This window comes from Pseudorca crassidens, chromosome 18 (genome assembly GCF_039906515.1).
Source record: "Pseudorca crassidens isolate mPseCra1 chromosome 18, mPseCra1.hap1, whole genome shotgun sequence".
Classification (NCBI taxonomy): Eukaryota; Metazoa; Chordata; class Mammalia; order Artiodactyla; family Delphinidae; genus Pseudorca; species Pseudorca crassidens.
Genome location: NC_090313.1, coordinates 33,004,391 through 33,029,091, shown reverse-complemented (window position 1 = coordinate 33,029,091; position 24,701 = coordinate 33,004,391). Strand labels below are relative to the sequence as shown.

Below are 24,701 nucleotides of genomic sequence, written 5' to 3'. Positions count from 1 at the left end.
CAGTTGAACTTGATACCTGAAACATTTTCCTTTGAACATCACAGGTTCCTTTTCTGTGGACCTAATCACACTCTCTGCTCTGCAGTGAACAGTATTTATAAATCATTAAACAGTAGTACAAATAACCCTGCTGACCAATCACAGAAGGACAGTTAGAGAACAGAGAAAAGCAGAACCAAAAGCTAGAGAAATGACATGTGAAAGTCAAGTCCAAACAATAAGAGCAGACTCTTAATAGGAGGTGGAGCCAGCAATCAGGAGGCAGACAAGAGAACGTGGCAAGGACCAAGCCAGATTTCAAGATGACTTAATCCTAACAAAGGATCCCATTCTGTAGTGACAAGTTTTTCTGGTTCTTGTATGTTATGTTGGTTTATTTTTGTTTGCTTTGTCAATATGCAAATTGGGATTTTGTGAATCACAAACATTTCATTGTAATAGTAACATCAACTAGGGAAGGACAATTTATGCCAAAATTGTAGGTAAAAGAAATATTAAAATATTTTCATGGTAAGGAAGATTCAGTATCATAAAAGCCAGTTCTAAGTTGTTGTTTTTTTAATTCAACATAAACCCACCCATATCCCTAAGAACATAGCCCAAAAAAACCCTCAATCATTAAACGTTAAAACGGTGTGACATGGGTGCATGAATAGACAATTGGAATAGAATTTAAAAGTCCAGAAATAAATCATACACTTATGGAAATTCAGTATATGATAAAGATAACATCTCAAATCAGAGGAAAAAATTGTCTCTTTAGTACATGATGTTGTTATTACAGAATAGCCAAGGGGGGAAAAATGCTGAATCCACACCTTTCACCATAAGCCAGGATAAACTTCAAACAGATCAAAAATCTAAATGTTTGAAAGAGAAAAGAAAAAGAAACCATAAAGTAACTTGAGGAAAATGGAAGAAGGAAACATGGGAAGACCATAAAATTAAGGATTGCCATGTTCAGCTACATCACAACCAGAAAGTTCTGCACAGGAAAAAAACAAAAGAAAATAAAAAGCATAAACAAAGTCAAGAAAAAGATTAAAAGGGAAGAAAAACTGCCGTTCATATTACAGATAAGAGCTAATGTTTCTAACATGTAAAGAGAGCCTTGAAATGTAAAAGAAAATGACCGGTCACCCAGTAGAAAACTGAGCCAAGGATATCAACAAAAAAGGAAATACCCTTAAACAACTGAAAAGCTGCCCACCCTTACAGCAGGAGAAATGCAAAATAGACATACCCAAACACTTATCAGACTGGCAAAAATCCAAAAAGGTAACACAGACATACATTTTATCAATTAGGAAACTGAAGCTCGTTCAATCAGAGTAGATTGATTAAGTTTACACAGTTAATAACAGAGTCAGGAATAGATGTGTCTTTGACTCCTAACCTCATACTAAAATATCTCCACTACCTATGCTTGGCTTTCTGTGTGCTCAGTCTGTGGTGGTATCGTGGATACTATTTGATGTTAAAGTGGAATTTTCTTTGTTCAACTTTACAATTGATATAAAAGAGATCATCTATATGACCAAACATAATAAAACTGAACAGAATTGTTCTGCATGTTATTTTGGTGTCCATTGTAGCTGTGTATTATCCTAATAGGAATTTTACAGAATTCTGTTGCTTTTTCAGTGTTCTTTACTTAGATTTCAAAAACCCATGCTAAACTAACATTGTATAATACTATCAGATGAACAAAAGTGGTACTGTGACAGCATGCTAAGTTGGGGTGATCCTAGTCTAAATAAAGCAAACCTGTGAATTTCCCTTCTGTCTCCTGACCAACATCAGGGGTGATCTGCTTCCTGTAACTGTTCCTATACGAGCAGCAGGTGAAGCCAGAGAACAAAACTGTGGCCTCCTCTTGGGCACTCAGGAGCCAAAGCCCTCTGCCTGGTACCCCACCAACTCCTTCCTTTTCTTCCTCCTCAGCCTTGCTCTCCCTCCCTTCCCTTCTGCCAGGAGGTATGATCCCCTTGACCTTATTTATCTGTAATAGAGTGGTAGGTTGTGATAGAGGAAATTTTTGCCTATTATTTTATTTTCTCTTCATGCCAAGGCACAAAAGTTACGGCTAGTAAAAAGAGGTTCTTTCAGGTAAAAAGTGTTTTTTTGATAGGCTGAGAGACCGTCATCTCCCCTCTCCCCTCTACTTATCGTGTGGTAAGTAAAGAAGGAGCTGAAATCTACCATAACACAAGACATGTTTAACATTAAATCAGTGGTATATACTTCACTAAAGGGAAGCATGTAAATGAAGTAACGATCTCAAAAGCAATGAGTCCTCAAAAGGGTCAAATAAAAGTGTATCAGATTGGCAGTTTCTGAAGGTAGACACATCCTCATGTGCATTGGCCAAGCCAGCCTCAGTCCTGCAGAAATGAGAAAGTGGATTCTGGCACCATTTCTTCCAGCTCCTCTCTCGGCCCTGAGGTTTATTAGACTCTGTGGCTTAAACTCAACAGCTCTGTTTTAAAATACCCACTCAAGCTAGATGGTTCTAAATAGAACTAATGACAGCCAGAAAAAAAAAAGGCCTGTAGGAACTTGCTCTGACACAGAGCTGATGTCTATAAACAGATTAGTAGAAGGGAGCAGAACATCTTTCTGTCGCCCTAACTTTTGTGTCTTGGCATGAAGATGCAATAAAATAATAGGAAAAAATTACCACCAACACAGCCTACCACTGTTGTACAGATAATAAGGTAAAGGAGAGTTCAGTCCGCCCTCTCTCCATATTCTTGTGTTTGATTGAATCAATTTAGTAATTAAGCATAAATATCCACTAGTTAGTGTTTGGTGCTAAAGGTTTGACTATGGGGGAAAATAAAAGACAAAAAAGACTTGGAAGAGGGAATGAGTGGAAATTTTGATCCGGGTTCTTCAAGAAGTTCAGTGTAATGAATTCTTAGTTCAAACAACGACTGATAAAGCTAACTCAGGTTTTCATTTGTAAAAGAAGAGGGAATAATATGTTTTGTTTTGTTTTTACTGAAGTCTAGTTGATTTTCAATGTTTCAGGTGTAGAGCAAAGTGATTCAGTTTTTTATATATATGTATTCTTTTTCAGACTCTTTTCTCTTACAGTTTATTACAAGATACTGAAGACAGTTCCCTGTGGTATACAGTCGGTCCTTGTTGTTAATCTATTTTATATATAGTAGTCTGTATCTGTTAAGCCCAAATTCCCAATTTATCCCTCCCCGCCTCCTTTCCCTTTTGGTAACCTTAAGTTTGTTTTCCATGTCTGTGAGTCTGGGAATAACATGGTTAAAGAAATCCTGAAGCTATGTCAAACTTACTGTTTGAACTGCTGATTAATAGGCAAGAAAAAAATTTTTGGACTCTTTTTCACTTGCATCTTCATGTAAGACTTCAAAAGGAAATAGAATAGTTTAAGAGGCAGAAGAGAAGTTAAGTGTCTAAATAATGTGCTTATCAAGCATGTGTAGAGAAACTATGGGGGAAAGTAGCTATGCCAGTGGTTCCCAAATTTGTTAGAATCACCTGGGGATCTTTAAAAAATTTCAGAGCTGAGGCCACACCCCAGCCCAATTATCTCACAGTCTCTGGGGGTGGGACACAGGCATCAGTTGTTTTAGAGGCTCCACAGGTGATTACAATGTGCAGAAAAATTGGGGAACCACTAGGCTACAGAATAATACTTTTTTTAATTGAAGTATAGTTGACAATACCATGTTAGTTTCAAGTGTACAGCAAAGTGAATCATTTATACATATGTTTTTTCAGATTATTTTCCAAGATGATGAATATATTTCTTTATTCTGTTCAGTAAATCCTTGTTGCTTATCTCTTTTATGTATAATAGTATATGTCTGTTAAACCCATGCTCCTAATTTATCCCTACCCCCTTTCCCCTTTGGAATGATATATTTATCATTTAATGACTATGAGATTCATGTGCATAATTATTGAATATTAATATGTTGTTTTTTCACAACTTTCCTCATTTATATAATGTAGTAATTGCTTCAAATGTTTTTTCTACTTCAAGAATAAAAATAAATATTTTAACATCAACATTATGAGTCTGCTTGTTAAAATCATACTTCCATCTTCTATTTTCATACACAACAGGAATTGGCAGCAATGAAACAGATTATCATTAATATGCATAGTAAGCGTTCTGAGGACAACTTGCTTTTTACTAAAATGGAATCCAAAACTGTGACAGGAAATCAGAAATCAAAGACTATGAATGTGCCTAGAGAACATGAAGACAATATATTTATACCCAAACCAACACTCTTTGTAAGTACAATAAAAATTAACTTAGAATGTTAGTGTCTCATATTTTTACTAAATATATTTTACTTAAATTTCTTTCCTCTCATAGTGGTTTCAAACTAACTTTAAAAGGTCTGTATTTATCCTTTTTCTGAATGTATATGTTACCTATCTTAACAGTTGATAGTTGGGGTTTATATTTCTAGTTAACATATCAGACTTGCCTAGGAATTAGCATTACTCTAGCACTGTCCTCCTCCAGTCTCCAGGGACGACTTATAAATGAATCAGAAAGACAGTCTTGATTTGACTCGTTTACAGCACGATCTCTCAGTTTTCAGTAGGATGTAGCTGACTGAGGTCATACCTCGTTTGAAAATTTTTCTCTTGTATATAAAAGAAAGTTTACTGTAGAAAAAAAAGAAAAATACAGATAAGCATAAAGAAGTTTGTTTGTTTGTTGTTGTTTTGCCGTGCCTTGTGGCTTGCAGGATCTTAGTCCCAGCCCAGGGATTGCACCCTGGGCCCTCGGCAGTGAAAATGCCAACCAGAATTGCCTGTTTTTGTCATTTTAAATTTGCATAAGAATAAAAGGGATGCAAAATATCACCCACCCCCTCTTATTTGTAAAATAATATATTTTGCTTTGAGTTTTCTTATAAAGTATAAAACCAATCGTATTAACATAAACTGAAAAACTGAAATGCATTATTAGGTAAAAATGTATGTGCCTGGAAATTAGTCGAAGAACAAGAAATTAGAAAAATTTGGATTAAAATAGAAAATAAATTAGGAAATATTGAAAATGATGTTTTAACAAGTAATAAGAATCCAAAGGCAACAGAATCGAAATAGGAGTAACCTCATTAAATAGTTCACTTTACTTCAACATGGTTTCCCCTCCATACCTTAATTTCTCAGAAGAAACATTTCTACCATCTGAACATAGAGACTCAAAACCAGAAAGATTTTCTGTACGATATTCTGATTCAGTGAGTCCCCAGAATCTTAATTTTTTTTTAACTCCCTAGATGATTATAATAATCAGTCAAGTATGGGAACTTCTGATCTAAGCTATTTCATTATACATTCAGAACATGCTACTCAAGATCACTGGGATGTGAGAGCTTGCTTGGTGATTACATAGTTCAACCTCCTTTTTTAAAAAAAATGACAGAGTTACAGTCTAAATGAAATAAGGGATAATTATCATAAGGATCCTCGTAGCAATACAGGCTGAGCTAACAGGGTGGAGAACACAGGAAATCGAGATTGACCAGCCTGGGTACAAGGCAGCTCTATGGATTTCCACAACTGAGTGCATAGGTCTTTTCCTCTAGTGGTACTTCAGCTTCCCTATGTTTCTCTCCTGGTGTCTGCTTACTCATGTTTTCCAGTTCCTCATCAACTTGCTCACAGCCCCTTTTCTTGAGACGTATTTCTATGCATCCTTTCCCTAATCTCCTCTCTTATAACCTAGTTCTTCCTGTATTTTCCAAAAGCAAGTTTAATTGGCCCAGCTTCTCCTTGTTGGCAGATACCCCTTGTGGCAAGACTAGTTAAGATTAGCCAGCCTACTGAATGGCTGCCCTTACCTGTGACCAGGGGGTCACAGGGTACCAAAGAAAGTTGCCTAGGGCTATTTGTTCAGAAGGGCCATGGCTAGGCAAGTTTCCCTGAGAAAGTCGGCTAAGATTGCGACAGACAGTGTGATGTGTCTATTATTATATTATAATCTACAAGAAGAGAGCAGACTGAATACATAGATGCTAATGGAAAACGTAGGATTGGTGGAAAACCGCAAGATACAGCCACATACTTAAAGCCTATCACACTTCCCTGATCTGCTTTTCTGACCCTTCTCTGTTCCAAGCAATGAACTATTCCTTCTGACCCTGACCTCCTACATTTCTGACTTTAGCTTGGTAACCTGATTCTGATATTCTGAAATCCTGTCACCAGTACATAAGTAACAGATTTCTCCAGTATCTCGAGATAAGGTTCTGCAATGAAAAGAAAATGAAGAAGATTTGAAATATGAAGTATTAATTGGGTAGTTTTTATTTCCTTCTTTATGCTTACCTGTATTTTCTTTTTTTTTCTATAATAAACTATCTTTTATATACAAGAGAAAATTTTTCAAAAAAGGTATGATCTCAGCTACATCCTAATGAAAACTCAGATATCGTGCTGTAAACCAGTCAGATCAAGACTGTGTGCTAATACTGCAGAATTAGGAATGGGAACCGACTAGGTCACCTGGGGCAAGTCATTTAAATGCCCTGAACTGGGTCTTATCTATAAAATTAGGAGGGAGATTACATGAAATGAGGGCTGGACTTCTTTTATACTAACATCCATGATTCTCTTAAGGCATCCTAATTTTTACGGTTATTATTTTCAGTATTTTCAATTTTCCATAATAGTGCTTTTCTTACATTTTTCTCTCATCTTGTCAATAAGGAATTTATGGTGCAAATATTTGAAAATAAGATCTAATCATTACATAATCTTATGGTTTTATAGCTAAAATGGAAACATTTCTAATTTACTTCCAGATCTTTTGGCTGATATTATCTGCTGTTGGTATTTTTCCCTGATATTCAATTCAATGATAGAGAGATGGATCGATGGATGTGTGTTTATATGTGCACTGAAAATATGAGGAAGACACACAAAGCCCCTGTTAAATGGGCAGTGGGGTGAACGTAGAGCTGTGTTATGTTACAGAGGAGGAAGGGGAGAAATAAAAGCTTGAGACATTTTTCTTTACATATTTGTATAATCATGTGAATGTTTTGCAGTGCTCATGTGATATTTACATAAGAAAACCCCAAAAGGTGTATTTTATAGAAAAGCTCTGACTGTTGAAATCACAGATGTGGGAGAATTGTTTTTCAGGCATTCGATGCACCAACAAAGACTAAATTGAACCACAGAATGTAAGTGCTTTGAGGATAGAAGCTGTGTTCCCATTGCCTTACATAGCACATGATCAAAGCAGGTACTCAATAAATATCTGGTAACACAGCATTAAAAAAAAACAACAACAGTTATTTGCCTCCCCAGTTTAGTTATCTTCTTAGCCATTAAAACTCTGAACTGTGTGGGGAACTTTAGTGTTGAACTAAATAAACTCCAGGGAGAGTGAAAGCAGCAACTTCCAAGACCATGGTCTTGGAAGGAAATACAAACTACTTTAAAGGAAATATAAACTGCTATGGAAATTCAAAGAAAGAAGAGAGAATGTGATGTTGATGGACTCCAGGAAAAGAAAGTATTTGAGGTTGACCTTGATTTGACAAGGACAATAAGGGTTAAAGAGTGAGAAATTCCAAGGGCAAAGAGTATAATATTCACAAAACATTTTCTAATTTGTGTTCCTTTTCATTATTCAAAACTAGGATGTTTAATAATCTAGACTTCATTCCTCTCTTACTACATTCTTATGCCTGACTTCAGTCATTTCACCATTGAACACTTTTCCTTAGGAGAAAAGGAAAATACAGTGGATAGGATATACCTGGAGTAGTCAAATTCAAAGAGGCGGGAATTAGGATGGTGGTTACCAGGGACCAGGGGGAATGAGGAGTTATTGTCTAATGTGTGCAGATTTTCAATTATACAAGATGAAAAAACTTCTGTGGATGGATGGTGGTGATGGTAGCATAGCAATGTGAACATACCCTATGCCACTGAACTGTACACTTAGAAATGGTTAAGATGGTAAATTTTATGTTATGTGTACTTTACCAAAAAAAATTTTAAATTTAAATTGATAGGTTATAAAAAGCAGTGTTTCTCATTATTCATAAAGAAAAGTTTATAACTTCATTAAAATGGAATTTAGCAGTTATTTGTAATATACTTAATATAATGAATACAACTCATTGGATGTCTTAAGACACAGGGTGCCGCCCTGGGATAGCATTACCACAGAGCACGTCCTAACTCTGTGCCACCCCACATTTTTCACATTATAACACACATAGAAAAGTATAGCATTTGTATGGCACGCCGGGTAAATGAACTTTGCTGGTAGATTGAAGGGGCTCCAGCCATGTCTAGGAGCTGAGGGAAGAAATTGCTCTTCATACCTCTAATGCTTTGTCACATTTGTTTTGAAGCTCTGGTCTCACTTTCTCTTTTCTTCTTCTTCTTTTTTTTTTTTTTTGAATATTTATTTATTTATTTGGCTGCGTCGGGTCTTAGTTGCGACACGCGGGATCTTCGTTGCAACGCCCGGGCTTCTCTCTAGTTGTGGCGCGCGGGCTCCAGAGCACGCAGGTTTAGTTGCCCCACGGCATGTGGAATCTTAGTTCCCCGACCAGGGATCAAACCCACATTCCCTACATTGGAAGGCAGATTCTTAACCACTGGACCACCAAGGAAGTCCCTGTTCTCACTTTTTCATGTTGAATCTAGATTTATCTGACCAGAACATGCTCAGACCTCAAGATAGCTAGCTATGTACATTTACATTTTTAAAAATAATTTTTCAATTTCGAGTCTCAGGAATACTAATTGCAGCCTCTTCCCGGTGTAATATAGCTCTAAGCTAAATTAGAAATAAGGAATTTTTTTGTGAGCGTGGAAGTAGAGCCGTGAGGGCTGAATGATCTGGGGCAGTTTCTCTTTTTGTCACTTTGTTGGTAGGAAAGCTGGGTCAGCTCTCTTAGACACATTTTAGTTGGGCCCTGCCTCTGAGGAATCATAAATATTTATTTCCTCAATTCCTAGCTTATATCGTTTTTTTTTTAAAACAAGTAATTATATCTACTAGACATAGTATTTCTTTTCTTTAGAGAAGTGGCGCTGGTTGAACACTAATAGATTCTTAATTTCTAGCTCTTTTTCTAGATTCCAGGAATAATCCACCAGGCTTATTATGTCTGCATTTATCAGTCAGCATTCTTTCTCAATATGTTATAATCCCCAAGTTATAGATTAATGTTTTAGTTGCCTGCTTATGGATGACACAAAAGTACCCATCTTATCAATTATTTATCTCCCAAATCACACTGGAACAGTAAATTACTTCTGGTTGCTTTACAGTTAATCCTGTCATTTGTTTTTATCACAGCCCTCTGAGCTCTTTCCTACATCTGGAATACAATTTACTTCAGGGCCTGTTAACACCACTAATTTGTGCTGTTTCTTTATACAATTACAAATATAATTAATCTAAACCAGCACATAAAAATTAAAGCAATGTTCCCAATATAAACGCTCACTTTTAAGTAATTTGTATGTCTAACATCACGTCATATATGTGTGTGTGTGTGTGTGTGTGTGTGTGTGTATGAAAAATATATTATGAAAAGGGTTTCATACCATGGAACCTATGAAAGTCTTAAATTCAAAAAAAAAAAACAGAAGTGTGAAATAGTCAGAAAATAGGGCCCTTTTCAGTTAAAATATTAACTCTGTTAATAACTGCATAGACATGGGACTTCCTTGTTGGTCCAGTGGTTAAGACTCCACGCTCCCAATACAGTGGGCATGGGTTCGACCCCCTGGTCGGGGAGCTAAGATCCCACATGCCATACAGCGTGGCCAAAAAAAACCTAAATAGGCACAACAAAATTTGTTACCCAAAGCACCATCTTATGGGTAGAAAGGGTAAATAACTTTAAGATAGTAACATAAAAGAAACACTACTGTTTAAATAGGTAAAGAAGTGGAATTACCAAAATAAAAGCAGTTAACTGTTAATCTGAATTTTTGTGCCCACTTTATTTAACAGTCATCTATCAGGAGATGGCAAATTTTTCCTTAAAGGGCAAGACAGTAAATATTCTAGGCTTTATGAGGCACATACCATCTTAATGCATATTCTGTTTGGTTTTACCTTTCTTTAAAAATGTTAAATCCATTCTTAGCAGGCAATCCATACAAAAACAGACCATGGATCATAGTTTGCCATTCTGTGCTCTATCTTAATGCTAGTTGCTCAGTACTAATCAGGAGTTGTAAAGGCTTAGAAACTTCCAGTGGCTGGAACTTCGGGCCGTCACTAATGGATAGTACCTTACTGACAAAATATCTAGAAATGAAGAACGTATGTCTCACGAGAATCAGAAATCAACTTTCCAGAATCATTATTATCTCCATGAAATTTGTTTGAATTTTGGTAGTGTTTAGACATAGATACTGATGTAGATGAGAAGTTGGCCTATTCTATCCTAATGTACTTGCAGGTAACCTGAGTTTCAGACCGTAATGTGACTGAGAACAGAACTTTACCAATAGAAAGATTGAACATATCTTGAGTTCATACAACAGAATATGCTATTTTCATATCTTATTGCTTATTTTCCTTTCCACTCAATAGTTGCAGTGTTACTTAGAATCATAAATACTGCCCACTATGCTTATAAAGGGCAGTGTTACCTGATTAGTTGGAGCCATATTATTACATTACTGTAGTGGCGTTTTCTTTCACATTACATAGGGGCAACTCTTGAATATAGACTCTCATGAGGCTTTATGTCCAGATTTAAATTGAACTGAGAGGCATCTGTAATAGTAAACCCAAACAACATTCATTCATTCATTTAAAAAGTTTATTGGGGGGCTTCCCTGGTGGCACAGTGGTTGAGAGTCTGCCTGCCGATGCAGGGGACGCGGGTTTGTGCCCCCGTCTGGGAAGATCCCACATGCCGCGGAGCGGCTGGGCCCGTGAGCCATGGCCGCTGAGCCTGCGCGTCCGGAGCCTGTGCTCCGCAACGGGAGAGGCCACAGCAGTGAGAGGCCCGCGTAAGTTTATTGGGAGTTCCCTGGCAGTCCAGTGGTTAGGACTCGGCACTTTCACTGTGGTGTGCTAGGTTCAATCCCTAGTTGGGGAACTAAGATCCTGCAAGCCGCATGGCATGGCCACCAAAAAAACAAAAAAACGAAATGTTTATTGAGCACCTCCTTTGTGCCAAGCACTGTTAGAGGCAATAAAGGCATAAAACTTCCTGCCTCCACGAAACTTACATTCTTTTTTGGAGATTAGACTGTAAAGCAACAAACAAACCAAAAAATAAATTGTAGAGAAAGTGAAAAAATGACAAATGCTATGGAGAAAAAATAAAACAGGGCAGTCGATGGGTGAAGAATAGGGAGGGATGGCCTCTCTGCGAAGACGGCGCTTAAATAAAGGCCCGAAAGAAGTAAAACCAAATGCTCAAGGTTTTTGAGCAGCTGAATTTTGCAAGATCTCATCATTATCTTAAAACTAAGGAAATTTTAGGGCTTCCCTGGTGGCGCAGTGGTTGAGAGTCCGCCTGCCAATGCAGGGGACGCGGGTTCGTGCCCCGGTCCGGGAAGATCCCACATGCCGCGGAGCGGCTGCGCCTGTGAGCCATGGCCGCTGAGCCTGCGCGTCCGGAGCCTGTGCTCCGCGACGGGAGAGGCCACAGCGGTGAGAGGCCCGCGTACCAAAAAAAAAAAAAAAAAAAACTAAGGAAATTTTAAATGGCAGTATACCCAGGTAAAAATAGATTCCGATGGAAACTTGCTTTGCTATTAAATATGTAGGAAATGAGGTCCTACTACTCTCTTTGTTTTTTCTATTTTAGAATGTAAAATATCTAATAAAATATGTAACTTTCTTTAACAGCGAAGTCCAGGTAGCTCACATTGGAAACAATACACTTTTTCAGTATTGCTGCATTTTTTCAAAACATTTTTTTAAAAAGCTCTTGGTATTTTTGTTTGTTTTTTATTGTGATAAAAAACATATACAGTTTACCATTTTACCCATTTTTAAGTGTACAGTTTAGTAGTATTAAGTGTATTCATATTGTTGTGAGACAGGTCTTCAGAACTTTTTCATCTTGCAAACTGGAACTCTGTAACCATCGAGCAATGCCTCCCTTCTTCCCCACCCCCACCTCTGTAGCCCCTGGCAACCCACCACTCTACTTTGAATTGCTTTGAAATTGACTGTTTTGTATACCTCATAGGTGGCATCATACCATATTTGTCTTTTTGTGACTGGCTTATTTCACTTAGCATAACATCCTCAAGGTTCTTCCACGCTATATCTCAAAGCATTTTGCAGTACCTCTTATGGAATTGTCTTTTGAGTCTGTGGCACATTCTTTTGAAGCTATTCATTTATTCAAGCCTTATTCCATGCCCAGGGCCCCTGCCCTAGAGTGCCTCAGAGTCTGATCATGGAAACCGTGTGTCATATAACATGTGTGATAAATACCAAATAGGAAGCAAGTAAAAAATACTGTGAGGGTCACGTTTGTATTTTCAGACCTGGACAGCAACAGTGAAAGATGAACTAGAGGAATGGAAAGAAAGAGCCAACAGACTTTGATATCAATTCAGACAGAAATTAAGAAGGTAGCAAAGGTGGTGGTGGAGGAGAAAGACGAGGCAGATGGAGGGATAAATTGGAGGGAGTGAGAAACACCTCTATAGGAGAAACAAGGAGGTAGAAACCAACAGGCGATAATGAACATTTTAGGCTTAGTAACTATGCAAAGTTATAAACACTCCTAGGTCTCAAGGGGCAAGGAGAGGAATTAGAGCCTTCGTAGGAAACTTTGGTCTTCCATAGAAGAATTTACTACTACCAAACTATGGCCAGGCAAAGAAGGAGCTGAAGAATAGATATCCCAACTTGTTTCTCCTCTGACCTACAAGCCCACTTTGCAGCTCATTAACTGAACCTAATCAGAAACCATAAGCCACCACTGACAGCATCCTGAGGCACAGCAGGTCTGAGGGTACCCAGAATATCCATCACCGTTATTTTTTATTCTCCTCATATTATTGTGAAGTAACTGGTCATCAACTTGCCCGAGTTTACAAATAAATGGCTGGAGCCTGTTTTATTCCAGAGCCTGTACTTTAACCCATTATACTGTACTGTGCTCCAGCTACAAAAAAAAAAAAAAAAAAATCAACAACAAAAGAAGCATGTCATTGAGCACCTACTGCATGCCAGACACTTTTCCTGTGTGCAGAAAATACAACATGAAACAAATGCTATAACTTACTTAAGGATTAGAGTCAGTGTCTAGGAATTATGTTCCACTGCTAGTTCAGTGACTTAAGTAGATTGTTCTGATTCTCAGATAAAAGCCTGAAGATAAGCTTTTCAGGGCTAGTATGTGGCCCTTTGAAGTCATCAAGGACCTAGGTTTCTTCTGCCTTTCTCTTCAAACCATCCTTGGTGTGTGGCCTCTGTCCTCAGAATCACAATATAGCTGCTGTAGCCTAAGCCATCATATCTGCATTCCAAGCAGGAAGCAAGAGGAAATGGGGGGAAATACCATCTCCTATTCTAAAGGCATTTTTCTATAAGTTCTACCCAACATCTTCTATTTGTATTCCATTGGTCAGAATTTAGTCACTCGTCCACACCTAGCAGCAAGGGAGGCTGATAAATGTAGTTTTTCACTGGATGAGCCCATTACTCTCATAATGACATCAGAGTTCTGTTATTGAAAGGGGGAAAATAGATGTAATCTAGGCAACCACCAGGCTCTGTCATAGGGTCTTACTCATTTTTATAGCCGTACAACCTAACACAAAGACCTGGTACATAGTAGGTGTTCAATAAATTACTATAAAACTAATCTCAACAACAAGTAATTTAGTTCATGTAGTAGAGTGTCAAGAGATAGGGTTAGAGAAGTAGGCCTGGACCAGATCCTACAGGGCCCTATCTTCTAAATTAAATGTAGCTTGGACATGACAATGATAGTGAAGTTCCCCCCAAATAACCTAGGAATAAGGAATATACATTAGACCTATGGGACAAGCTGTGAAACTAATTTTAAATGGCTATGACCAAAAAACTGAAAAGTCAATTTATGAAGTGAGAAAGCAGTTAATCCCTAGGACAGAGGTACACTCGACTGTGGCAAAGCTACTTCATTAATACATCTGAAGAAAGAAGTTACTGGGAGGAGGGGATGGAGGGCGGATGGTCTGCAATGGACCAGACACAGACTGAAGTAGTCAGGAAGGACAGTCTACCATTAAAATGCTTGTACTGTCCTTTATGAGTCTTAAGATTCCCTTTTAATATCAAAAGTTTTATTTACCTTCTACTATACATACATACATACATAGTAGTAAAAGAACTTTTAGTATCAGTTGATTGAGAAAATGCAGATATACAAATCCTGTGCCTTTTGCTTGGATCTGTAGAAGTTGCTTTCATATTTTTTTGTCCACGAGCCACAGTTAAGAAAACCAGTTTACATTATGACCTAGTGAAGATCACAATTTCTCAAAATGGAACTTACCCCTCCCCTGGCAGATCAGCTAGCATTCTGGTTTGTACTCTGGTTTCTTTTGGATTTGGTTAGGCCCTGTCACCTTTGAATTCTCTTGGAGGACAGCACCTGGCTTTTCCCTATGATTTCCTTATTTTACCCTGGAAGCTTCTTTCACCTTTAATACTAATAACTTTGGACTTTCTATTAAAGAAAAACTACTAAAGTGTTTAATGCAGATTTGCATTTTAGAAAGATAAGCTTGGAGGGATTGTGGGTGATGAACATAATAGAAGAAAAAGCCAAATCAGAATTAGGAAATTCTTGCGGGAGTGAAGCCCAGAAATGTTGAGGGCCCAAGGTAAACCTTTTGGGGTCAAGATAGAAGCAGAATAAGGAGTTTAAAAGATATTTCTACAAATGTTAGGGACTGTTTAGAATGAACGTAGCAAGTGGAAAAAAAATAAGGAGAAATCTAAGATGAAGAGGAATTAGTCATTTCTGTTTTAGATGACTGAACAAAATATGGTACCATTCACCAAGACAGAGAATATGGCAATTGGGGGAGTTCATTTTGACATACTGAATTTTACTTGCCTTTAGGCATCATGTAAAAGTATTTGTAGCTCAAGTTAGAGCTATGGTTATACAGATGGGGCTGGAGGAAGGAGGTGGAGGGTCTACTGGTATATTTGGTGGTAATTGAAGCTGCCCAAGGGCATGGCTAAGGGCAAGAGGAGCTGACCATTGATGTCACTTCTAACATTTTGTGCATCAGCTATGGCATATGAAAAAGATAAAATTGTCATAACTTATCTTACTTATCTATATGCCAATGTATATATATTTAGGAATGTGGTTCTTCATAGTTTTAAGGAGATATAAGTGGGAAAGGAGTAATTGCATGTTTGATTTATTATATTATATAAAATAAGATGTTTTGATTGGCATCAGTATCTTATATAGGGAGTTCTAAGTGCTCTATCACAGACCACCTTCCCTGCTCTTTTGTTACTACTCTGTATAGCCAGGCTCTTTTACATTGAAATGATTGAGCAGTAAACCCAAGAAGTACTCTGGTAAATACTTAGCAATGCAGAATACCCAAAGCACAATGATTTGGATCTAGAAATTCTTTACTAAATATCTATTGAGTGAATGAGTATCTGTATGTAGATAGATAAGACAACTAAAAAGAAGCTGTGCCCTTGATTTTTTTATAATTTTATTTGAAAATAGAATCAATTCATAAAATATTCGCCTCTGTAGAATATATTAAATATCGGATTTAAGCCAGAAAACACAGCTGTGTATTTATTTTAATCGACATACCAGGTGGGAGATTATTTCTGACAAAAGACAAAATCTTTGCCCTTAAGTCTCTTTCTGAATTACAAAAAGCAATTATTTACTATAATTTTACATAAAAATCCCCAATGTATATAGGTACTTAGTTATTTGAATTGTTTCTCTTCTCCTCCTTATAAGCATTTTACATAATTTTCTTTTCTTCTTCTTCTTTTTTTTTTTACAGACCAAAAAAGAAGCACCTGAGTGGTCTAAGACACAAAAAATGAAGACGTAGTGTTTTGGACAGATTTGCTCTATCATTATTTACTCCTGAAGGTCTTTTTCTGATGAACAAAATTTATCTTAATCACGTACTTGACATTTTTTAAATAGCTAATTTAAAGTTCATTTTAACTGAATGTTAAATTAACAAATTATCATAATAATCAAACTACATAAAGTGCAAATATTTGGTTTTATCTATTTTGTTACAAAATAAATATTGTATACTCTACTATGATTTAAATATTGAAGCTTTCGTAATTCTTTAAGGCATTTTAAACATGTGGCTTATAAATATTTTGATTAGTTATATTGGTATTTTTCTAACTATATAAATTTTGAATTTAAATGTCATAACACAAATACCAAGACACCTTACAATTTTTAAATTAATAGTCATCTGTGAAGTCTACTAGAAGGCATTTTATAGGCCCAATAATGGTGGTCAGATATCATGTAAGTGGATATGAATTGCTGATTCTTTCTTTGGGCTCTGTTTTTTCTTATATTTCATATTATTATTAACCAATACAATCTGGTACAAAGTCCGTTATTCCATTGGTCAAGTAAAAATTTGGTGGAAACTGTCTTGTTACTTTGGTCAAAACAGATGCAGTATGGACCAAATATCTAGTCTGTAAGAAAAAATCAGTAGCATTTTCTCTTTTTCTTGGCATAAAATATGCTCCATTTGTCATTCAAGAGTTACAATGTAAAAGAAAGAAGAGGGGTGGAAGAGAAAGAAAAGAAAAAGAAAGAAGTATATTTTCATGTATCAGATTTTCTCAACCACTGTTGACATAGAGGCTGGACAATTCTTTATTCAGGACAGGAGTGGGGCAGTTCTTTGCCTTGTGGGATGTTTGTCAGCATCTCTGGCCTCTACCACTAGATGACAGTAGCACCCGCACCCCCAGCCCGAGTTGTGACAGTCAGAACCCTCTCTGTCCCTCAGGGTCGCACATCACCCCCGCCTCCTAGTGAAGCACCACTGATGCGCAAATCACTGATTATCCTGGTAGATATGAAAAAAGAATCTATCTAATCACTGTGTTCTTTGAAAGTTTACAGTATCATAGGCTATTAGTTGAATGTGAGAGAACAGAAAAAGCCTCTGATAATAATATGCACTTGTAAATCTACTGTTGGCCTAAAAACCCTAATCTCATCCTTCCCTTTTATTTCGTTTGGATACATCTAAAATACGACTTTCTGCAACAAAGATTTGTGAAAACGGCCTTTCTCAGGCACGCATCCTAAATCCAGATGCGCTTATAATTCATTAAAACTAAATTTGTAGCGTAATTTGTTTCTTTCCAAAATGCTAGAAGAGAATGTCTGTTTTATTTTCACCTCTAGTTATTAATCGAAAAGCATTTTATAGTTTAGTTCAGTCAACGCTGTTTGTTATATGTACATATTTTAATATAAAGGAATACTGATTGATTATCCAAGTTAAAGTTATGGTGTGGACAAAGGCACAGAAGCAGGAAAATTTGGAGCTAATTTTAAAAATAGAAAATGCAGTGATGAGGAAATTGAGGAAGTCTTCCTCCCTCCAAATCCCTATTTTTTTCCCCTCTTCCTTTCCTTTCCTTTCTAGATATGAATTACTCCTTTAAAAAAACGTAGTTCTTTCTATCATATCCTACCATTAATAAAGCTCAGGATTAGACTGTGGTATGAAATCTTTTTAGATGACATTTGTGAATTTTCTAATTCAGATGCCACTCCTTCCAGAAAGTTCTATCTGTTCTACCATAGTAATTTATGTACTCTGTACTCTATATCTCTAATTCTGCTTACCATATTTTATAATAATTGCTTACTTGTCCATTTCCTTGAAGGCAAGAACTATTTCTTAAGCTTTTTTTGGTCCTCAGTATTTAGCACTGTGCCTTGAATTTAAGCTCTAAATGTTTATTTGATGAATTTGGGCACAGATGAGATACAGTGATGTAACTTTTTTAATATATTAAAAATCAATGGGTTTTTTTTTGCTTTTTAGTATCACAGAATCTATTCTAGCTCATTTTTGTTTGGGGGGGTTTTTTTGAATTTTATTTTAATTTTTTATACAGCAGGTTCTTATTAGTCATCCATTTTATACACATCAGTGTATACATGTCAATCCCAATCTCCCAATTCATCACAGCACCACCCCCCGCCGCTGCTTTCCCCCCTTGGTGTCCATACATTTGTTCTCTACATCTGTGTCTCTATTTCTGCCCTGCAAAGTGGTTCATCTGTACCATTTTTCTAGGTTCCACATATATGCGTTAATATATGATATTTGTTTTTCTCTTTCTGACTTACTTCACTCTGTATGACAGTCTCTAGATCCATCCATGCCTCTACAAATGACCCAATTTCGTTCCTTTTTATGGCTGAGTAATATTCCATTGTATATATGTACCACATCTTCTTTATCCATTCATCTACCGATGGGCATTTAGGTTGCTTTCATGACCTGGCTGTTGTAAATAGTGCTGCAATGAACATTGGGGTGCATGTGTCTTTTTGAATTATGGTTTTCTCTGGGTATATGCCCAGTAGTAGGATTCCTGGGTCTTACAGTAATTCTATTTTTAGTTTTTTAAGGAACCTGCATACTGTTCTCCATAGTGTCTAGCTCAGTTCTTAATACCACTACAACCCTTGCCTTTTCTTTAAATTTCCAGACCTTCATTTTCTCTTTCTAATTTTTTAAAATAAATTTATTTGTTTATTTATTTTTGGCTGTGTTGGGTCTTTGTTGCTGTGCGTGGGCTTTCTCTAGTTATGGCGAGCGGGGTCTACTCTTCGTTGCGGTGCACGGGCTTCTCATTGCAGTGGGTTCTCTTGCTGCAGAGCATGGGCTCTAGGCGCACGGGCTTCAGTATTTGTGGCTCTCGGGCTCTAGAGGGCAGTCTCAGTAGTTGTGTCTCACGGGCTTAGTTGCTCTGCGGCATGTGGGATTTTCCCGAACCAGGGCTTGAACCCGTATCCCCTGCATTGGCAGGTGGATTCTTAACCCCTGTGTCGCCAGGGAAGCCCTCTTTTTTTTTTTTTTAATATTTATTTATTTTTATTTAGTCACGCTGGGTCTTAGTTGCGGCAGGCGGGCTCCTTATTTGTGGCATGCGTGTGGGATCTAGTTCCTGACCGGGGATCGAACCCGGGCCCCCTGCATGAGGAGCACAGAATCTTAACCACTGTGCTACCAGCAAAGTCCCTCTGCTTACTTTTTTATTTGTTTTTTTTTGTTTTTGTTTTTGTTTTTTGCGGTACGCAGGCCTCTCCCTTTGCAGAGCACAGGCTCCAGACGCGCAGGCTCAGCGGCCGTGGCTCACGGGCCTACCGCTCCGCGGCATGTGGGATCTTCCCGGACCGGGGCACGAACCCGAGTCCCCTGCATTGGCAGGCGGACTCTCAACCACTGCGCCACCAGGGAAGCCCTGCTTACTTTTTTTTTTTAATTGTGGTAAAAAACACATAACATAGACTTTACCATCTACTCATTTTTAAGTGTAGGGTTCAATATGTTGAGTTTATTCACATTGTTGTACAACAGGTCTCTCAGACTTTTTCATCTTTCAAATCTGGAACTCTATACTCATTAAACAACTCCCCTTTTCCCCTTTCTCTCATCCTATCACACGGTGACCCAGAGTCACTATGTTGTACAGGCAGTGGTTGGATAATCACCAGGAAGTTTAAGGCCAGATTCCCACCTTTAGGGGAGGTTGAAGTTGTTAATGAGCCAGTTTCCCTTTTATTTTACGATCCTGAGAGACTAATGATAGACAAAACAAAAGAGTTTGTCTTAAATATTACTCCTTTAAAAAAGTAATTAGTACTGTAAATGCTTCAAAGAAAGACTTCCTGAGGCTTGGAGGTCACCAGGCAAAACTCCAGCCAAACAGCTATCTAGAGTCCTCCAAGGTAATGTTTACTTTCGTTGATTTACAGAGCCCATGGTCTAGTTCTCAGCCTTACAGGACTCAGAAACTTAATTCTGTTAATGAACTAAAGATGACACATCTTTCAGGAGTATGCCCACACTTACTGGTTATAAATCGTAATGTATCAGTTATGAGCGAAAAGTAAAACTATTATACAGAATGCGACTTACTAGGATAAGCACAAATGATGTGTTCTTGCCTTATTTTCCCTTGGCTTCTGCAATACTGTACTCATTTTCCCCCTTGCTCCTCTTCTAGCTGATCATAAAACATTAGAGTTTTTCAAAGTGTCTTTTCCCCCTTGAGTCTTTGTTCTGTTCTGTACTTATTCTCTTGATAATTTCTGCTCCCTGGCTTCAGTTACTATATGCCAACATTCCCAAGTTTATATCCCTAGTCCAAACTGTTACCTTTTAATATAGGACCTGCCTACTTGACATCTCTACTTGAATGTCTCATTGTAACCTTAAACTTAACATGTGCAAAACTGAATACACCAAGTTTCTTCTCCAGTGTTCCCAGTTTCAATAAATGGCTCATATCAGTGGCTATTCAATGGCTTGTATTACAAACCTATGAGTCATTCCAGACCCTTTTCTCATTAGGCCTCAAGCTTCAGATGATCTAGCTCTTAAATAGTTCCCTTTTTTTAAACTTTCGATTATGAAAATTTCCAAATATATAAAAGGGCAAAATAAATCTTGGGGTGATGGATATGTTCACTATCTTGATTATGGTGATGGTTTCATGGGGGTGTATATGTATAAAAATGCTTATCAAATTCTACTTTTTTAAATGTACAGTTTATTGTATGTCAGTTGTACCTCAATTAAGATGTTTTAAAAAAGAAAGGTAAGAGTTAGGAAATCACCATTTAGTAACCCCTGATGACATGATTCAGGCATCAATCACCAATGAATGCTAAAGCAGTTAGAGGATATCGCAGAACTTTATATCAGGTCATAACCACCAAAATGCTCTAATCAACCTTAGATTATGTTGATTTATGTGACTCTTGATGTGATGTAACGTGAAGTATAAAACAAAACCTAGGGCTTCCCTGGTGGCTCATTGGTTAAGAATCTGCCTGCCAATGCAGGAGACATGGGTTCGAGCCCTGGTCCAGGAAGATCCCACATGCTGCAGAGCAGCTAAGCCCGTGCACCACACTACTGAGCCTGCGCTCTAGAGCCTGCAAGCCACAACTACTGAAGCCCGCGCGCCTAGGTGCTGTGCTTCGCAGCAAGAGAAACCACCGCAATGAGAAGCCTGCACACCGCAACGAAGAACAGCCCCTGCTCGATGCAACTAGAGAAAGCCCGCGCACAGCAATGAAGACCCAACACAGCCAAAAATAAATTAAGTAAATAAATTAATCAAATAAAACACCTATGCAGTATCCTTGGAAAAAAATAAATAAATAACCTGAATCAGATGAAGTCTTTAGACCTAACTTCCAGTCTGTAGGCAAAACAAGAAATACACCAAGCCTAATGATACCATGAAGAATGAATGAGTCATTCTGGGCACTGGGAATGTTCATTGTTTCTAGGCCCTCAATGTTTCTAGGCTTTTTCAGTAGACAGAGTTATGAAATAAGTGTTTTTAAATAGGGGAAAATCATGAGTTCCTACCAGTATATCCAATTCTAATTTAAGATTTTTTTTAAAGATTTCAACTTCTTTAATTTTATACTTTGTATTTCATTTCCTGTTTGTGAATTTCTATCACCACCTTAGCTCAAATCCTCATGTCCTCTTCCCTAGATTACGTCAGTCTCCTAACCAGTCTTCCTAAATCTACTCATGCCTCTCTCCAAACCATTCTCCACAGAGAATAATGATCTTTTTCCTTTTTTAGACACTACAATTTTTTATTTAGAGCTTAATCTACAGTTTATACAAGGTATTATAAGATATGAACTTAGAAAATGGAACAAATTGCAATTGAGGTACAAGCTGAGAGCATAGTATATCATGTTTCAGTAAATTTAATTGAAAAATTTTAAATGAGGACTTCCCTGGTGGTGCAGTGGTTAAGAATCCGTCTGCCAGTGCAGGGAACACGAATTCGATCCCTGGTCCGGGAAGATCCCACATGCCACGGAGCAACTAAGCCTGTGAGCCACGACTACTGAGCCTGCGCATCACAACTACTGAAGCCTTTGCGCCTAGAGCCCGTGCTCCGCAACAAGAGAAGCCACCACAATGAGAAGCCCTTGCATGGCAACGAAGAGTAGCCCGCACTTACCGAAACTAGAGAAAGCCCCTGCACAACAACGAAGACCCAACGCAGCCAAAAATAAATAAATTTATTTAAAAAAAAAAAAGACTTCTGGCATTATCAGGATAAATGCTTCTAAATAGATGGATTAAAGCATATTTTATTAGCCCCAGTTAGAAGCCAGTTCTTTTAGTTCTTATACTAGACGTGTGTTGTGTTTACTTTATATTCAAAGAGAGTACCTACAGTTTAGAAAAATCTTCATAAATTTATTTTAAATGAAGCTAACTTTTGATACATTATTTCTACTTTTCAGGGGGGGTTTCCCCTTATTTTATAGTTGGGCACTTTCTAATTCAAAAGCCTAACACTACCTAATACACTTAATTCTGTGACCTAATGAAACAGGCTCTCAACTGTATTTAGCAGTTTAGAATCTAACATATTGCCTCCAAATAGAGTGGGATGGAATAGAGTAAAAATGACTGTCCTCTTAACCCAGATGCAATATAAAATAGTTCTCTTTTCTTCTAATAATAGAAATGCTTATGTATTACGAGGAAAAAAACGTTTTAAGCTTTAAAGATTTAAGCTATTCAATTCCACAGCATATAATACAGCAGTTATGTCCTTTATTGCTGCCAGCTTCATAAAACTAATCTGTAGTTTCAAACACAGAAAAAGCTATAATACAAGTACAATTTTTCTTTAATTTTCTAAAATTCCTCAGCATGTGGACTAAATGGATTAAGAACAGAGGGAAAAAAATTGTTTCAATTGCAATTTCTTCTTTTTTTTTTTTATTTTTTTATTTTGCGGTACGCGGGCCTCTCACTGTTGTGGCCTCTCCCGGAGCACAGGCTCCGGACGCGCAGGCTCAGCGGCCATGGCTCACGGGCCCAGCCACTCCGTGGCATCTGGGATCTTCCCGGACCGGGGCACGAACCCGTGTCCCCTGCATCGGCAGGCGGACTCAACCACTGCGCCACCAGGGAAGCCCAATTTCTTCTTTTAAATAATCAAAACATAAGCCTAATAAATCAGAAGAAATGTTAGAAGCTGATCCAAAAACTTGAGTAACAGCTTTGCCATTTTAGGGAAATGCATTGAACACTTTTTGGTTAGTTTATGGTTATAGTTGCCTTCCAAGTAAAGCCAAGCATGAAGGGGGTGGGGGGGATTGCCATGACTTCTAAATATTTGTGAAACATTTTTGTAATATTTTTACTATATCACCCTGGAATTAGCATGTTGATTCTCAAAACCGCCAGATCTTTGACAATCTTTTAAATTATAGTAAAAAAAAAAAAAATTGTGTCCCTTACACAGTATCAAGGGGTGTGCTCGTAAGTGTTCACCAGCCGGCTCTCAGGAGAAAGGATCCAGATTAGATGGGACCCAGATTTCAGCGGTGAGATGGGATAAAGACCCCCAAACCACCCAGCTGGCGCTGGACAGGGATGCGCACCCTCTGCTCTGAGGTGCCAGCCAGCTCCCCACGCTGCCACGGCCTACGGGGTGCATCCGTACCTGCTCTTCAAGCTCCTTTTGAGCTACTCTTTACATAACTCAGTGGCCTTTTTGCAGTTCCTTAAACTCTTCCAGCCCCTTTTTTCCTCAGGATCCTCACCACGGCTGTTTCCTCTGCCGAGAATACTGCGTCCTTCCTCCTCTAGTTCTTAAAAAAGCTTTAAAACCACTGTCCTAGGGCTTCCCTGGTGGCGCAGTGGTTGAGAGTCCGCCTGCCGATGCAGGGGACACGGGTTCGTGCCCCGGTCCGGGAAGATCCCACATGCCGTGGAGCGACTGGGCCCGTGAGCCATGGCCGCTGAGCCTGCGCGTCCGGAGCCTGTGCTCCGCAACGGGAGAGGCCACAACAGTGAGAGGCCCGCGTACTGCAAAAAAAAAACAAAAAAACACCACTGCCCTAGACAATACTGGAATGGGCAATGCCATCCAGACTCTTTATCTTATAGGTTTTAGATTAACAGTCCTGACCTCACCCTGCCATTACCACATTGCCTATACCTCTGTAATTTACATTCTAGTCACTTTCTAGTCCTTCTTCTGGGAGCCTATGAACCTGCGTTCTAGGTGACTGTGCTCATGTCTGCTCTAATCCAGTAAACTGGTGATTTTATTTTCACTCCGGAGGACTGCTTGATCCTTATGTGCCACAATACCTTTGTGCTCCATGCCAGCTTCACAAGTTGTATTTCATTTGTTTCTGCTAGTGATTTCATCACTGCTACTGTCATGTGATTTTGAAGTCATTGTTCAGACTTCTGTTTTAACATCCCTCTTTAAAAAGGAGATTGTACCTCATATCTTACCTAAGTCATTTAAATACAATTGAAATGCAAAAGTCACTTTAATTACCTTATAAACATTGTCTTTAAATAATAGGATTTATTTATACCACTGCTGTATATTTCCAATGACATCATTTTCAGGAAGGTACTATGAAATTCTC

General features: G+C 38.0%; 1 protein-coding gene across 2 annotated transcripts in view; it reads left to right on the top strand.

The window, feature by feature from the left end:
- PIBF1 (progesterone immunomodulatory binding factor 1) overlaps positions 1-16,299 on the top strand; it is a 212,723-nt gene extending 196,424 nt beyond the window's left edge. The window contains exons 17-18 of one of the 2 annotated variants that reach the window (XM_067713708.1): positions 4,111-4,284; positions 16,024-16,299. In XM_067713708.1, coding sequence (XP_067569809.1) covers positions 4,111-4,284; positions 16,024-16,074 — 225 coding nt within the window. In that variant the 3' untranslated portion in view covers positions 16,075-16,299. Of the gene's footprint in view, positions 1-4,110; positions 4,285-16,023 lie in introns of those variants that run through there. The other variant, XR_010937036.1, reaches the window with a different exon arrangement.
- Positions 16,300-24,701: the final 8,402 nt, after the last annotated feature.